Here is a 15671-nt window from a genome sequence, read left to right on the forward strand (position 1 = left end):
TCGCCAGATATGTTTATTATGCTTGATTTCGAAGAAAGGAATCAACTCAGTAGTGAATTGCACAATTTATACATACAATTTTGAAACTTCTAGATGAAAGGTGCCTAAAACCTCATAGGAATGTTTTCAAGACGTGTACAGTGCAACTGTGCGCTATTAATTGTCCAGAATACCATATATAATGAGGATGGCAATAGCTAGTAAAACTGTTGACTTGCCATTTATAAACATCAGACCTAAAAGTTTAACAATATTAATCTAAATTACTGACCGTTTCACTGGAAAGAATTTCTAGCCGATATTCTGCAGTTTTAATTTGCCAGTAGTAAGAAAACTTGCATCACCATCTACTGTGTCGGAAATGGATAATATATTAAAGGTGCAATAGGTGATTCATTTTTAGTTATACTGGTTGAATGTCTCCTCATATCTTGATAGCAATCACTATGTTAAACAGTCTAAGTGTACTTTTATAAATATATACTGTCTGTAGAACAATGTAAACCCAAATAAATTGGGCTAACTCAAAAAATTTGAGGTAATCATTTACATTACATTTTTTGAGTTATGATGTTCCTAATTTTAAATAAGCAGAACTATCAAGTTTTGAGTTTGTAGAACTCATGCATATTAATTGCTCCTATCTTAACTAACTCATACATTTTAAAGCAGAACTAAGTAACTTTTTTTACCTTCATAAATAGTTTTCTAAGTCCTTACGATGGTTAATTGACTTGTAGTGGTGTGTTTGAGGCGAGCACTAACCCCCTCTGGCACGTCTACGCCAAAAAACAACACTTGCAAGTTGAGCTGCACCGACCCGAAACAATCTCGCCCCATGTTCACGTTCACGCAAAAGTGAATAAATGCTTTACGTTGATTCGAAAACAATGTATATATTATGACTTTATAAGACAATTTCGAAAATTACCCACCTTCATCGAGTGTACTGTATTCGCAAATTACCCACCTCTTCTTCTTTCTTGTACTGTATTTCTGCTTTAATAGAAATTAACTTTTATTTTGAGTTCTTGCAAATCACATGAGTTATTTACTTCACTGTAAACCCTAATCAGAAAATATAGAAAACACTAATTTGTTAATTTTTTAACATGTTAACAATAGCATGGTATAGCACTTACTGAATGAGTACAGCAACTTAAAACATGTAACTTACCTGCTCTCAAACCAAGCAGCATGTGCCGCTTGTCACCATGATGGTAACTCTCTAAAAACTCACATTAACAGAAACTCTTCTAAATTAGCATACCAAAACATTAATCACTACTAAATCTCCCTTACCATTAATCTTGCACAAAAAAAAAAAACATGATATAACGCTTAATTTTAGCATTTACTCTCCCTTTCGTGTGCCATGGGCAAAGCATGCTGGAAAATAGAAATCCCAGCCCAGTTTTAGTTAAATTTAAGTTAGTCTAAATTAAAAGAAATTAGTTCATACAACTCAAAACTATGAAATAGTTCAGTTTACTTGAAATATGTCAATGCTGTGATCTCAAAAGAAAAAGAAAGTTCTAAATACTCATGACAATTAATTTAACTGAACTTATTTGTTCAATTTAAGTTTGTCCTACTCAAACCAATTAAGTATTTTGAGAGTTAGGGTTTACAGTGATGGTGTAGGACCATAAAATGTTCATCCAATTATTATATTCGGTCCGAATGAAATAATACAATGTCCTACCTGCCTGTCAACGTAGGTTTTTACATTCTCTCTCGCACCCTCTGCGCAGACTCATACGTCATCAGCGCGTTTCGTGCTATGCAGAGTTTATACGCATTACAGACAGACCTCAGTCACAAAGCACCGCAAACAAACAGCAGCCACCTTTTAAGCCGGGGACGCACTTAACGACTGTAAGGCCGATTATGAATGTAATTTGATACTTACGACTGATCATGCCCAAACGCGCCGAGTCAGAGTCAGTTGCGTTCAGTCAGTGTTTTTTTAGTCAGCATTTAAAATCATACAGTGTGTTTAGTTCAGTCTTAGAATGTTTCAGCTAGTCGTTAAGTGTGTCCCTGGCTTTACAGTTCCTACCGAATCAAAACAATGCACTTATCCAGTGTTCACACCATAATTAAGAGATGGCAACCCGTTCCACTCGCACGGAATTATTGCGTTTCCATGTCAACAGTATCAACACTAAAAAAATGAACCTGCAGCAGTCAGGTGGTACAGGTCAGTGCTCTCTAAGTTGTTTACGTTCATTATTACTGTAAAAATATGTCAAAATAGCGATCAAAGACTACAGATTTTAGCCTAGGATTACAGGAATCTTTTAGGATTCTCAAAATTTGTCTCAGAGGACCAAATTGTGGCCAAAATCACACAGTGTGAACCCGGCTTTAGTGCCAGGAATCGTCTCATCGATCAGTGGCTTGAAAAATCTCTAGGGTGTTCATGTAAACTGAAACCATGTTCTATACTTTGTCTTCTAGACCTAAAATTATATCAGAAAACAATCCAATAATTTACTTTTACACAGTTATTTAAGAATACTGACACAAAGTAACACTAATCAAGCTGACTAATCATTCTGAAACCCTGTCTAGACATCTACCTATGGGACTCTGTCACTCTGTAAACTGCAGCTGTTTTGTGAGTGATACGATATCAGCACTGACATCATTTATGACTGTAACAGTTTCGTATCTCTCCCTCATTGTTAGGACACATGGAAGAACTTGAACTGAAATGTGTAATCAATATGATTCATAAGGACTCTCAGCGACTGCGAATCTCCTCAGCTCCCAAATTGCTTAGGACGTTGACCTTGCTTAGCCATAATATATGCTATTTTTAGGTTTTTGTTGTGTGCGCCAGTATTAAGCAAAAGAACAAACAGGCTACTTTTCCTGCAAATGGCTCCTTGATCTGTCAGCTCAAACACACAAGGTCATTCTGGTAAACAAGATTAAATGCATTTCTGGGAAATTCATTTGACCAACAAGGTGACTTAAAACTACTTTGTTCAATTTAAAAAAAATTCACAATAATGTTTAAATTGTGATCAGGTGTTTGTCATATGGTGTGACCTAAGTGCTAACGCATAAAGTGGATGCTGTTTGCTAAATGGACTGATCTGTGCTTTATAGAGCCACTTCCTGTTGAGATGGAGTCCTGGTTTTAATGAGCATTTAAGTTCCATTAGCCTCCCACTAATTTTACAGCCAAATTTAGCGTGATGTCTTTACTGGTTAAATAATCACTGTCTGGCATGTGTTAGAGAATGCGTCTTGATAATAACAAGCAGACACATAAATACATTTCTTAGCTTATCTGTGAAAAATGTAATGAGACTTGTAAAGAGAAGAACCACAATCACAATTGGGGTTATCGAGACACATAAAGCTGAATGTATGCGAATACAAAACATGTTATAAGCTATTGTTTCCCACAGTGCTTCATTACTCTCCACTTAGTGTCATCATGGGAACTAGCAGTGTGTACAATAAATCATCTGGTATTTTCAGAGAGCATTTGGCTTCACCGGACAGGCTAATTGTTATAGACATTTCAGCACTTAATATACAAAGCTTTCAGATGTCACTTGAGAATAAAGTGAGATGACATCACACACTTTCTCATGCCAAACTTTTCTCTGCTGATTCTCTGGGCATGATTTGGATAAATAATAATTCAAGTAGAATCCAAGGAATGTAGCTTAATTCTGTTCGCACAAATTACATCAGTGATATGTTCTTACATCAAATTACATCAGTTAGATGCAATTTATACTTTTATTGCCACTCTTGTGAAATTCACTATTTATTTGTCAAAGTTCTGTTCTGTAAAATGTATGTTTTTAAATGACAAGTAATGCTTCCCAGTTCATTTTGTATTGGTTGTGAACTCTGCTATGAAAGATACACTGACTGAGTTTGATTCAAACCACTGACTCTCAAGTGAGTTTGAGAATGTTTAGTGAATCAATTTGACTGAATAATTAAAAAGAACCAGTTCCTTAGAGTCATTTTCAACAAATGCTGTAATATAGAACTGCCCTAAACTCTATAATTTCTGCTGTCAATAGCATCTAGAGCACATCAATGACCTCCAATGTTTGTGGCGGTTCAATTTCCAGAAGTATTATTTTCCGTTCATTTTCTCTATAGGCTTTTCAAAAATGTGACATTTTAAATTTGAAAAGCAATCTTTTTTTCTTTTCTTTTTTTTTTTTTTAGAAATCAATTTCTCCATCGAGAAGATGAAGGGAATATTACTTTTGTAACTGTACGGTTGTGATCTTTAAATCTATATCACTTTAATTTCAAGACTATTCCCTCGTTGTACTTTCTCCTGAAGTTTCTGCACTTTCAATTTCACTCTTATCAGTCTCTCCTTTACTTTTACGAAAACCTTCATTAATCTAGTAAATGATCTACTGAACAACATCCCCTACCTCTCCCTTTTTTTGTGAGACAACAATACTGATGTTGTCACACCAATCCTCAAGGAATGTTATCTAGATCCTGCAGATTTAAATAATTACACATGATGTATCTTAAATCTACCTTTTTAAGAAAATGTTTTTCCACCTGTCAGCTCCATTTTCACCAAGTTTCAAATAATCTGCATAAGCCTTTCTAGTCTGGATTTCATCCTTGACATAGCATGAGACAGTTCTCCAGAATCTCTACAGGTTGTTAATGACTCTTCCTTTCTGTTGTCTCCATCTTCTCAATTTAAATCATCAACCATGAAAGGCTTTGCATGTGATACTGTCGGCAATAATATACTTGAGTAATTTGCATTGCTAACCCAGGTCACTTCTGGTTCACTTCTTACCTTTTATGAAAGTATAGTAGTTTTTTTAAAAACACATTAACACAGTCCCTTCCTTTCTTTTTCACAAGAAGAGTACCCCAGGGATCAGTTCTCAGTCCTCTCCTTTTTGTAAACTGGTAAAACATATACTTTAGTATAATTAAATGTTATCAATATATATATATTGTTTGCAATTACATGTATTTTGTCACAATACATGGCTACTTTTGGATGTTCGTTAATGAAAAATCAGTTGGTGTAGTACTGGCAACTACCAGTAGGGGATATAACGGCGTCATGCTTACCAACAAATCATTAACCCCTTGGTTTTGCCCCACAATAATTTGCTGATCTACTTCACTAATGTACCTTGTGTATCATCTACAACCAGTTTTACAAACTATTGCACTATTGCTCCTATATTGAGCAATATATAGAGGTTACTGAATGTGAACATTTTTGCACCAGAGTAAATTAGTGAAATGTTTTTATTATGATTGGTTCATATTTTAATACACACAGTGCAGACATTAGAATGTCAGATAAAATTAATCCATTCACAACTGGATCAATAGAAGAGGTTTCACAATTCAGTGTTTTTCTGCAGTTGTTGGGATTCATCATTTATTCATCAGTTTTGGTGGTCTCATTACTTTATGATGAATTAAATACAGCAGCCACTTCAGTCGGTTTAGTTTGACTTCACAGTGTCTGGTTTTCCCACAAGCCTTCATTGGTAATGATTCACCCACCACTCATGTGATCCTCCTAACCATCCTCCATTGCCTCACTGACCCTCTCTTTTTTTCCCATAAACCTCTTGACTGTGTGTATGTAACTGAACCCCAGTGGAAGTGCCATGGACCAGCTCCAAAAGCTTCAATCTTCCCTCCCTCTCTCCTCTGTCGTCCTCTCATTTTCGTTTTCAGCTGTTCTCTCCCACATGCTATCCCGACATCCACCAAAAGGTCTCCCTCCCCCACCAGCATCTCCCGATCTCCTTTTCCATTTCCTTCTTTGGTGAAAATGCTGAAAAAGAGAAGGGGAGGAAGACCTTCACCAGTGTTGAGAGGGAGCGGATTTGGCCACGTGTTTGTTTTAAGTTCTTATGCCTCATCAAGGCGAAGAAATAGCACACTCAGCACGTTTGCACATAAACACACCCATCTAGAGACACAAGGTAACCCCAAATGACATTGAAGACCGTAGTGGAAAGTAGGCTCTTGGGTATGTAATTTGGCCTAAACTCAATTTGTACCAAAAAATACTTGTTTTTTGGTGCTTTTGCATAATCTAGACTCTGGAAAAAAGACATCAGAATTTGTATAATTTATAAAATATTTATTAAAGAAACAATTTTTTTTTTTTTTAAATGAATTTTTTTTTTTTACCACACCAAAAACTTACAAAAGCTTGTATCACTTGAATCATTTTCATTAAATGCACATTAGCCAACTCTTTCTCTCCTGCATTAAAGCTCAAAGTGAATATATACTTAAACATTTAGAAATATTCAGAGGGTAAAACTAGTAAAATTGGCTTTAAAAAAATAACACTTACTGTCTCAATTTGTCAAAGTTGGACAACATGCATACTATCGTTTGTGACATACTGACACAAATATTGTTTAATTGCATTCATTCTTAACACAAAGACGTTTAAAAAAGATTTAAGAAATTCTGAATGTAGAGGTCATAATGTAGACAAATGAATTATCAAACAACTAAAAACAGGAAGTGAACAGAAATAGTATGTAATTTGTGTATTTACAGTGTAATGCGTGCTTTATCTTGAAGTTTCTGTGCTTCTATAGATAGCTATAGTAGTGCAAATGCAAGTCTGTCTTCCACCTGTATTCAAAATGCATTTCAAACTTCATTTTCCCACTCATATCTGAACCCCAGAAACATATCAGCTGTTATTTTTTCTGACATTTCTATGCATTTTGGAAGACTCTCCACGGTTTTGAATGCATGTGCAATGCATCAAGAGAACTAATTCTGCTTAGAAACAAAACAGTTTTAGTGAAGTTTTAGAAAATGTGCTCACTAACTACAGTATTCAATAGTCACATAAATATTTATGTGACATACATGGTGTGTAAAAGCTAGATGTTCAGCTTTGGGTGGCTGCTTCTCAAAATGTAACTTTTATTGTACCAAAAACGCATTTATTCATGTTCTTACACTTTGCTTGGCACAAGAGTGTTTGGAACAATTCTAAATGGGCGTTGTCACTTTAACAGAACACCAAACCTTTGACCTTTGGGTGTTTATGAAGGAATCTGTTTGAGTTCTTTCACAGGCTGCAAACACAGACTACATCCACCCATTAATGACCATTACCAGCCTAATAACAGCTTTGGCTGGCCAGGAAAAATAAAGATGGGAATAACTACTAGGCAGATCAGATATTTTTATGTGTGCATAGAGACCTACAACATTAATATAGTGTTGATTCTGGATTAGTAGGGACTCAACGTTGCATGGCTTTCAAGTCTCAACAGCAATCTTTGGTGCATCTTTTAAAAGTTTTGTTTTATCCGGTTGTAAACCAGCAAACCTATTTTGGTGAAGCTGAGACAATTGTGTGTTGCTGGTTTGCTGTGATCTCAAACAGCAGTATCAGCATGGGCTTAAATTGAGACAGGAAGTTCTCAGGTGAGGGCACAGCAGTGTAAAATAGAGACGTATGCGAGTGTATGGAAGTAAGGTGTGTGGATGGGTGCTGCGTTCTATAGGTTGCTGTTGCAGTTGCGACAGAGGATCTCATCTTGCTCGGGGAAGAAGCCGGCACCCACCAGCGACACGGAGCATCGAGAGCAGGTGAAGCAGGGCTGGTGCCATTGCCGTTCCTCGAACGAGATGTACTTTCCACCACCAAAGCCTAAAAGGAAATAAAAATTACGTAAGATGTCTGTAAAATCGTCAAATGAGTTCATGACACGATCATTTCACGACATCTAAGTGAACACATGTCTAATCCCCGACCCCCAAAACTCCCTATCAGTTTTTAAAACAAAGTGACATCCCTTCTTATTTTACCTGTAATGGGTTTGTTGCAGGCTTCACACTTCTTAGCGTACAGGTTGCCAAAACATTTGAGGCAGTACGGGCTATCATCCCGGGAGGTGAAGTGCTGGCCAGCTAGTTGGACTTTACAACTTGTGCACACAAAGCACTCCTTATGCCACGGCTCATCTCTATAGGTAACACCACCTTTAGCCAAGGCCTGAGGTGGAGAGAGTTCATCAGAGACATAAACAGCAACCTGTCAGAACAAGCTTAAGGTATGACATTCAAATGCATTTACAATATTTAGCATTTACCAAACTTCTTTATATCCATTGTTTGCTAGGCATAAAACATCTAGAGAGTCTACATTCATATAATATGTAGCAATTGTATGATAGGGATGGGTCATAATAGTTGTCCAACAATTGAAGTTAAAGGGATAGTTCACCCAAAAATGAAAATTTGATGTTTATCTGCTTACCCCCAGGGCATCCAAGATGTAGAGGACTTTTTTTCTTCAGTCGAACGCAAATTATGATTTTTAACTGCAACCGCTGCCGTCTGTCAGTCAAATAATAGCAGTGATTGGGAACTTGAACAATAAGAGTCGAAAAAACTTCCATAGACAAATCCAAATTAAACCCTGCGGCTCGTGACGACACATTGATGTCCTAAGACACGAAATGATCGGTTTGTGCGAGAAACCGAACAGTATTTATATAATTTTTTACCTCTAATACATCACTATGTCCAACTTCGTTCAGCTTCCGGCTAGTGAGGTCTGATCACGCTCTGACAACGGAAGTGATGTCTCGCGCTCACTGAAGTATATGGGCGAGACATCACTTCCGTCATCACAACGCGTTTTTTGACCTCACTAACAGGAAGCTGAACGAAGTTGGACATAGTGGTGTATTAGAGGTAAAAATTATATAAATAATGTTCGGTTTCTCGCACAAACCGATCGTTTCGTGTCTTAGGACATCAATGTGTCGTCACGAGCCGCAGGGTTTAATTTGGATTTGTCCATGGAAGTTTTTTCGACTCTTATTGTTCAAGTTCCCAATCACTGCTATTATTTGACTGACATACGGCAGCGGTTGCAGTTAAAAATCATAATTTGCGTTCGACTGAAGAAAAAAAGTCACCTACATCTTGGATGCACTGGGGGTAAGCAGATAAACATCAAATTTTCATTTTTGGGTAAACTATCCCTTTAAGTAGTTTTAACTAGATTTGAAGTACCAAGATTAAAGCCACTACAGCCTTACATATTTAGAAGAAACATAGCGTACAGCTTTATTCCTTTTTATAAAACGGTTAGTTAGTTTGGATCTGATTGGTCAATAGCTGTGTTTTATCAAAATCCCTTTAAGACAAGTCATTTCACTCGGCAGCCATCTTTGAAATGCCTCTCGGGCATCCTGGGCATCATGCAATCTCTTTGAATGGGGAAACATCAAATTCTCCAAAAATGTTCTCCAACCTTACGATTAAATTTCATATTTGAAATCACCATTGAAATCTAACAACAACCGGCTCATAAATTTAATTTCTAAACGCTCGAATCATGACAAAAAAAACCAGACTATTTTTCAGGCTGGATCAAGCTAATGCGCATGCGCAGACCTAAATGCGCGTGTCTGTGGAGTCGCGCGTCTGACCGTTTCTATAGAAACCGGTGATTCTAACGGCCGCTGAAGTAACGCGATGACTTTATCAGTCGGCGATTGGCTCTTATTGAGAAGGCGGGACTTATTCCGACATATTGCGCGTTACACTTTCTCCCATTCAAAACAATACGAGTGACACGTCTTGTGTTATTCTATAGTCTTTGGTTTTATTCACGATAAATCACGGATATGTCCGCTTCACCCAACGGTTCTGTGTATCACTACACAACACCCTTAGCAACCACTCTTAGCAACGTAAACTGTTTGTTCTCAATTGATATTGTTCATTGAAGCTTACTGTATAATGTAGAAGAGTATTGTGAGAAATATATAGAGTGAGCGAGATTACCTGCATTCAGATTTAGCATTTTCCTTCAGGTCAGTCCTATGTTCATAATAAAAAAAATCTGCTTAAATGTCTGATGTATTATCTTGTCCTTTTAATAATTAAGGGGTTTTCCCGTGACTGACAGCGCTAGTCAAAGCATTTGTCAGTTGCGTCAATTCAGTCTTTTCAATGTAAAAGTCTCCGTTACTGACTGACACACTCATAAAGACAAACTTTGCTGCCATCTAATGGCATGAAAATGTAACTTCTGTTGCTGTTCATGGTCAGGGACTATTTTTTCCGGCGGAAGGAAGGCTTTTATTGAAAGTTTACCTCATGAAAGTTGCATCGATACATATTTTGATACATATTTTTGGCTTTAATATGTTAGTATTTGTATTGTGTAGTAACCCTTTTAATTAGACCGGTTTTGAGTTCACCTCACCCTGATTGGATAAGTTAACAGCTAGATGGAATACGTAAGCAATAAGGTACAACAGGCTGTGTTGTATCGTGAATAAGTCACAGATGAAGGCCATTGTTAGGCACGACGCCAAGATTATGTATAACTTATTGCTTACGTATTGCTTAAGTATACCATCTAACTGTTAACTTATCCAATCAGGGTGAGGCGAACTCAAAACCTGCCTAATTATACCGATATTAAATAAAAAACATAGTTTTGCACATCCCTGCAAATAATCATATTATCTATGAGAGAAATAAATGTGTTTTTTGTAGGTCACTGCACAATAGAGCCAAGACTCCAAACAGATGGTGGTCTGTCAAGGCAGGATGTGAAATTGACAGCCAGAGTTAATCAGTGACTAGCAAGACGTCTGATATGCAACAGGAAGGAGGAATGAGGTCAGAATTCGGACTTTTTGTGAAGGAATGTGTGCGTGGACTGATGGGGAACACATGGTTACGCATTTCAGGCAAAGAGGCTAGTAAAATCCCACCACTGACCTGTTTACATCGAGTACAGCGTGGTGCAAACTTGTTCTCATAGCAGGGTACGCAATAGTGGTCATCTTTATCGGGGATAAAGGACTTGGAGCCTATTGGCTGTTGACAGCTGTTGCAAATGAAACAGCCCTCATGCCATGTGGAGCCAGCATACTCAAGCTTCCTGGTTCCTGTGAGAGAGAGAAAAAAAGGAAGCCTTTAAAACAATCAATTTCCTGCACAGACCACAGTGCTACAACAAATCTATAACTTTTGTTGGTAAAGTAACTTTAATAATACAATAACTAGGGCTGTGAATCGATTAATAAATATATAGACTAGAATTCAGTACTGAAGACTCACTTGTATCATTTGAATCACTGAGCTGTTGACTCGAGAACAGATGCAATCAGATCAGTCTAATTCACAAATGAATCATTTAGTGAAATTTGAGAACCGATTTAACAGGTTGATTAAAATGAATCAGCTTGTTCACAAATTGGACACCACTATCGTGTCTCTGAGCAAGTGACGATTTCTTCATTTCATTTCAAAATAATAAGGCCCTACATGTTTTTATGAAATGTAGTAGAGTAAGAATTACAATAATATGCTTTGGAATCTAGTGAAGTAAAGTTAAAGTTTCCCAAAATAAAAATACTCCAATAGAGTAGAGATACTTGAAAAATGTACTTAAGTACAGTAACATAGTAAAAATACTTTGTTACTGTCCAACACTGCCTAGAAGTAGCACAAAGACCATGATGCACTTTGTTTATTTGTGTCCACTGGTTACTAAGTAACATGATCAGACAGTTACGCCATTGTTTGGTCCTCAAGTCAGGGGAAACATCAGTGTTCTGATACATTTCAGATCTCCCAGTTAAGTATTAGCACCATTTTGGTGGGAAAGAGAAATTTCTCATTCTATAATAAAAGAGTCTTTCCATTAGGATCACCAAGGAAGCTTAACAGAAGTGGAGGCCCATCATAATTGCATATATTCTTTGCAGCATCCCATTGTGCGACCTGCCAATGAGCATGTCACTAACAGTCATTTCGCCCAGTTTGAAAGACAATTGCATGTTTCTTAAGAGATCTCAACTGAGACTACTTATTTCCCTACAAAAGACGAATTTGAGCTTTCTAAGTGACAAAATGATAATCAGACAGTCAAAGCTCATTAACTGATTAGAAGGTTAAAGGTTGACATTCATAATCCACTAAGTGTTTCACACGTTAACCAGATCAAAAGCCCTGTAGAAAACCTACTCAGAGGCCCCACTGTCAAAATCACCAAAGCTTTACACAGAGAGCAAAAGATAAAGGTCGTAAACCCCTGGATACTGAAAGACGTAGAAGAAATATCAAGTTCAAAACCCCAAAATATTTGTCACCACATTTATCAAAGCAAAGTATAATCTGTGAAACAGAGCCCTCCATCCTTTTCTCTTTCCCTTGTCATCTGCACATCACAAACAGAGGTCCTAACCACTAACAATGTGTTCCTCTGCCTAAAATTGTGGTGGAATATGTTTTATATCTTCTTGTTTTTGGTTTGGCAACTTTTGGAGGTTGTAATACGGTTTGATTTGTTCACTGGATTTAAAATAAGAGCCACAGATTTTAATGTCAATAGCAACTTGATTTACGTTTCCAGGAGGAAATAGAGTGGTGCAGGGATGACGTCAGAACCTGGAGGACTAATTGGCCACCGGTTCCTTTGGGATTTTCCTATAGGGTTTTATAATGGGGTTTTCAATTCATGAGTAAAATAAAGCATGTGGTAAACATAACTTGACAATACTTTGATGTTTTGTTCTACAACGTAAATTACAAAAACCCATGCAGAAAAAGTTAATTTTTAAGCAGTTAAGTTTATTTTTAAAAACGCATGTTTCTACTAAGTAACTAGATAACTTTGGGCTGTGAGCGTGTGCAGTTTATGCTGTAGAACAAAACGTCAAAGTATCGCCAAGTTATGTTTACCACAGGCTTAATTTCATTCATAAATTGAAAAACCCCATTATAAAACTCCATAGGAAAATATGGAATGAACCAGCGGCGAAGTAGTCTTCCGGGTTCTGACATCATCCCTGCATCACACTCTATAGCAGTGCTTGCAAGCCAGCAAAATAAGTGTTAAAATTACAAATTACAAAAGACACCACATCAGATCCGCGTTCCCATTGTCATGATACTCAGTGCACGTCTTTACAATCTAAAGGCGACTTTATATGGTTCAATTGGTGCAGGAAAGAAAACCAACTCCAAATCAATATGCAAATAAATGTCAGGAAGAAGATCACTCACAATTCAGTATTCAAATAATATGAAGACATCACCATTAGTAATTTTCAGTGCTGAACATGGAAGTCAATGAGAATGTTTCAGTTTAAAATTACAAAAACCAAAGACTAACACACATAAGACTAAAATGACCTACAAAACAAAGTTTAAATGGAATTATACTACATTTCAGAAGTTGGTCAAATTCTTTAATATTTTTAAAAGTAGTCTCTTATTCTCACCAATGCTGCATCTATTTAATCAAAAAAAAAAAAAAAAAGGAGAACAGTAATGTTAAGAAATACTATTACAAAATATTATTTAAAATGAATTTTTTTTTAAATTTATTTAAATATTTAAAAAATATTTAAAATTTATATTTAAAATGTTTTTTTATATTTTTATAAATGTTTTAGAAATAATAACATGCTGATTTGGTGTTCAATAATTATTTCTTATTATTATTATCAATGTTTAAAACAATTGTGCTTGCTTAATAATTTTGTGGAAACTGTAAAACTATTTCAGGATTTTTTTGATGAATATAAAGTTCACAGTTCGGAGAACATAATTTGAAATATTGAATATAAATCTGTCGGTTTTGATCTATTTAATGTGTTGTTCAGGCTGAATTAGTTGCATAAGTTTCATTCTTGGGTTTTATGGAATATCAGTGCCTTCCAGGCACTATAAAAATACGTAAAGGTCTTTCAAAATAGGGCTCACCTTGCAAGACTTGTGAAAGAACATACGTAACCTCCTGGAATTGTTACCTACTTTTCAGATGGATGCAGCCTTGCTGAAATATTTTACTGGCTTATCTCCTCCTATCATCAGAGGTTTGGACTGCAGCCATGCGCAATGATTTGGCTGAGAGACAGCAAGCCAGGCAGACTGGCAATTATTTTGTCACATCTAACCTGGTCCTCGCCGCTCTCTCACTTCTCTCTATTTGCAGCTAGTACTTTGGATTTGCTTTGGCAGAACTTTGCAACTTTCCCCCTTTCTGTGTTTTGGCTCCTTCATGTTTGTGAATCTAATGTTACCTGCATACTTGTGGTCATGACAAGCAGTCTGTTTAAGAAGTGTGAAGACTTGCAGTCTTACACAACAGGATTGAGAACAAACTAAAGGAGCGATGCCAGAGTGTGAAGAAAGGGACTAGACTTGAGACCAGTCTGAACAGGATATATCAGGTAATGACGTGAGTTATGACCAATGGGGTCTGTGGTGTGCTGATGTCATTCATACCAGGCATGACGGTTTTATCGCAGGCCACACATTTGGAGGAGAACTCGTTGCAGTAGCAGTCGTTGCACAGAAGAGCATCATCCTGGCTGGTGAAGGGCTCGTCTGCCAGCGAACGGTCGCAGCGGAAACAGCGGAAGCAGTGCTCGTGGTAGTGACGGTCCTCGTAAAAAAGCTCCTGAATCACACACACACAACAAAGGCATGTTAAAGAACATTTTAAGGGATAGTTCATGTAAAAATCATATGATGTTCTTTCCTCCTTGGAACACAAAAAGAAAAATGCTGAAGAACGTACTTTTGTGCTCCAATGACAATGTCGAGATAAATTTTTAATTTTTAAGGTGAACTCTCCCTTTAAACCAACAGGTTTTCATTAGCTTTCCTGCAGCTCAAACAGAAGTGCATGGTGCTAACAATGCCAAGATCATGGGTCTGATTCCCACGGATAAACATGTAAATGTGTACCTTGAATGCAATGCAAGCCGCTTTGGATAAAAGCATCTTCCAAATGCATAAATGTTAAGCTAGCAGCAGAGGGTGCACTGTTGTCTCCATATTAAAATATTAAAAATGTGTGGTTATTGTTAAAGACAAGTTTGACATACCAACAGATTAGCCTTGTTATAAGAAAAAAGCAAAAAGAGGCCACAAATTAAACAGCTTTTCCTCAATCCCAAGTACATTTCTGATTAAGATCTCAAGTAATGGCAATGAAACAGCATCTCAAATGCTAGCACATGTGCATCTAGTTATGTTTTGTGTGTGTGTGTGTGTGTGTGTGTGTGTGTGTGTGTGGAGAACATGGCGTCTGGGTTGACTCTTCATGTAAAATATGTAAACACATAGTAATAAGACAGGGATGGTAAAATTTATGACCTGTGCAGCAAATGGCCAAGACAAACAGCGACTTTATTTAACATCTGTTGTCCCTCGTTGTCATCAGAACTTTTGTCTGTTTGTGCACAGATTCCTGATTTCCTGTGGGGAGTTTACTACAGTGCCATATTAACTGCATTGTTTGGTTTTTATTTAATTTAGATGGGATTAGTTACCCTCAAAAGGAAGGATTAAAGACTCAATTGGTTGCTAATGTTTTGCCTTAGGTTTTCAACATTGCTGCCCTGACTAAAGTTGAATGACATTTCTAATTGGACAATAAATGCCTCTCTCAAAAGAACTGCTAAACGGACAGTTTCAGGCTGAAACCACATAAAAAAGCTTTCACAGTCTAATTGAGTCTACATTTTTTTCCAACCACCATGGAAAGCTCCGGTAAAATCAACATTTTGCTGTATAAAGTGAACCAGACAGTACTAGCATGTCTTTTTTAGGGAACTGTTCACTCAAAAATAAAAATTTTGGTGGTCTAAAAGGTC

At 36.9% G+C, this 15671-nt stretch overlaps 1 protein-coding gene across 1 annotated transcript in view; it reads right to left on the reverse strand.

The window, feature by feature from the left end:
- Nucleotides 1-6159: 6159 nt before the first annotated feature.
- Nucleotides 6160-15671, reverse strand: part of fhl3a (four and a half LIM domains 3a) — a 38278-nt gene continuing 28766 nt past the window's right edge. Inside the window, exons 3-6 of the mRNA XM_067405911.1 lie at nt 14296-14470; nt 10777-10946; nt 7837-8023; nt 6160-7678 (exon numbers count right to left, since the gene is read on the reverse strand). Coding sequence (XP_067262012.1) covers nt 7527-7678; nt 7837-8023; nt 10777-10946; nt 14296-14470 — 684 coding nt within the window. The 3' untranslated portion in view covers nt 6160-7526. The remainder of the gene's footprint in view (nt 7679-7836; nt 8024-10776; nt 10947-14295; nt 14471-15671) is intronic.

This window comes from Chanodichthys erythropterus, chromosome 2 (genome assembly GCF_024489055.1).
Source record: "Chanodichthys erythropterus isolate Z2021 chromosome 2, ASM2448905v1, whole genome shotgun sequence".
NCBI classification, from domain to species: domain Eukaryota; kingdom Metazoa; phylum Chordata; class Actinopteri; order Cypriniformes; family Xenocyprididae; genus Chanodichthys; species Chanodichthys erythropterus.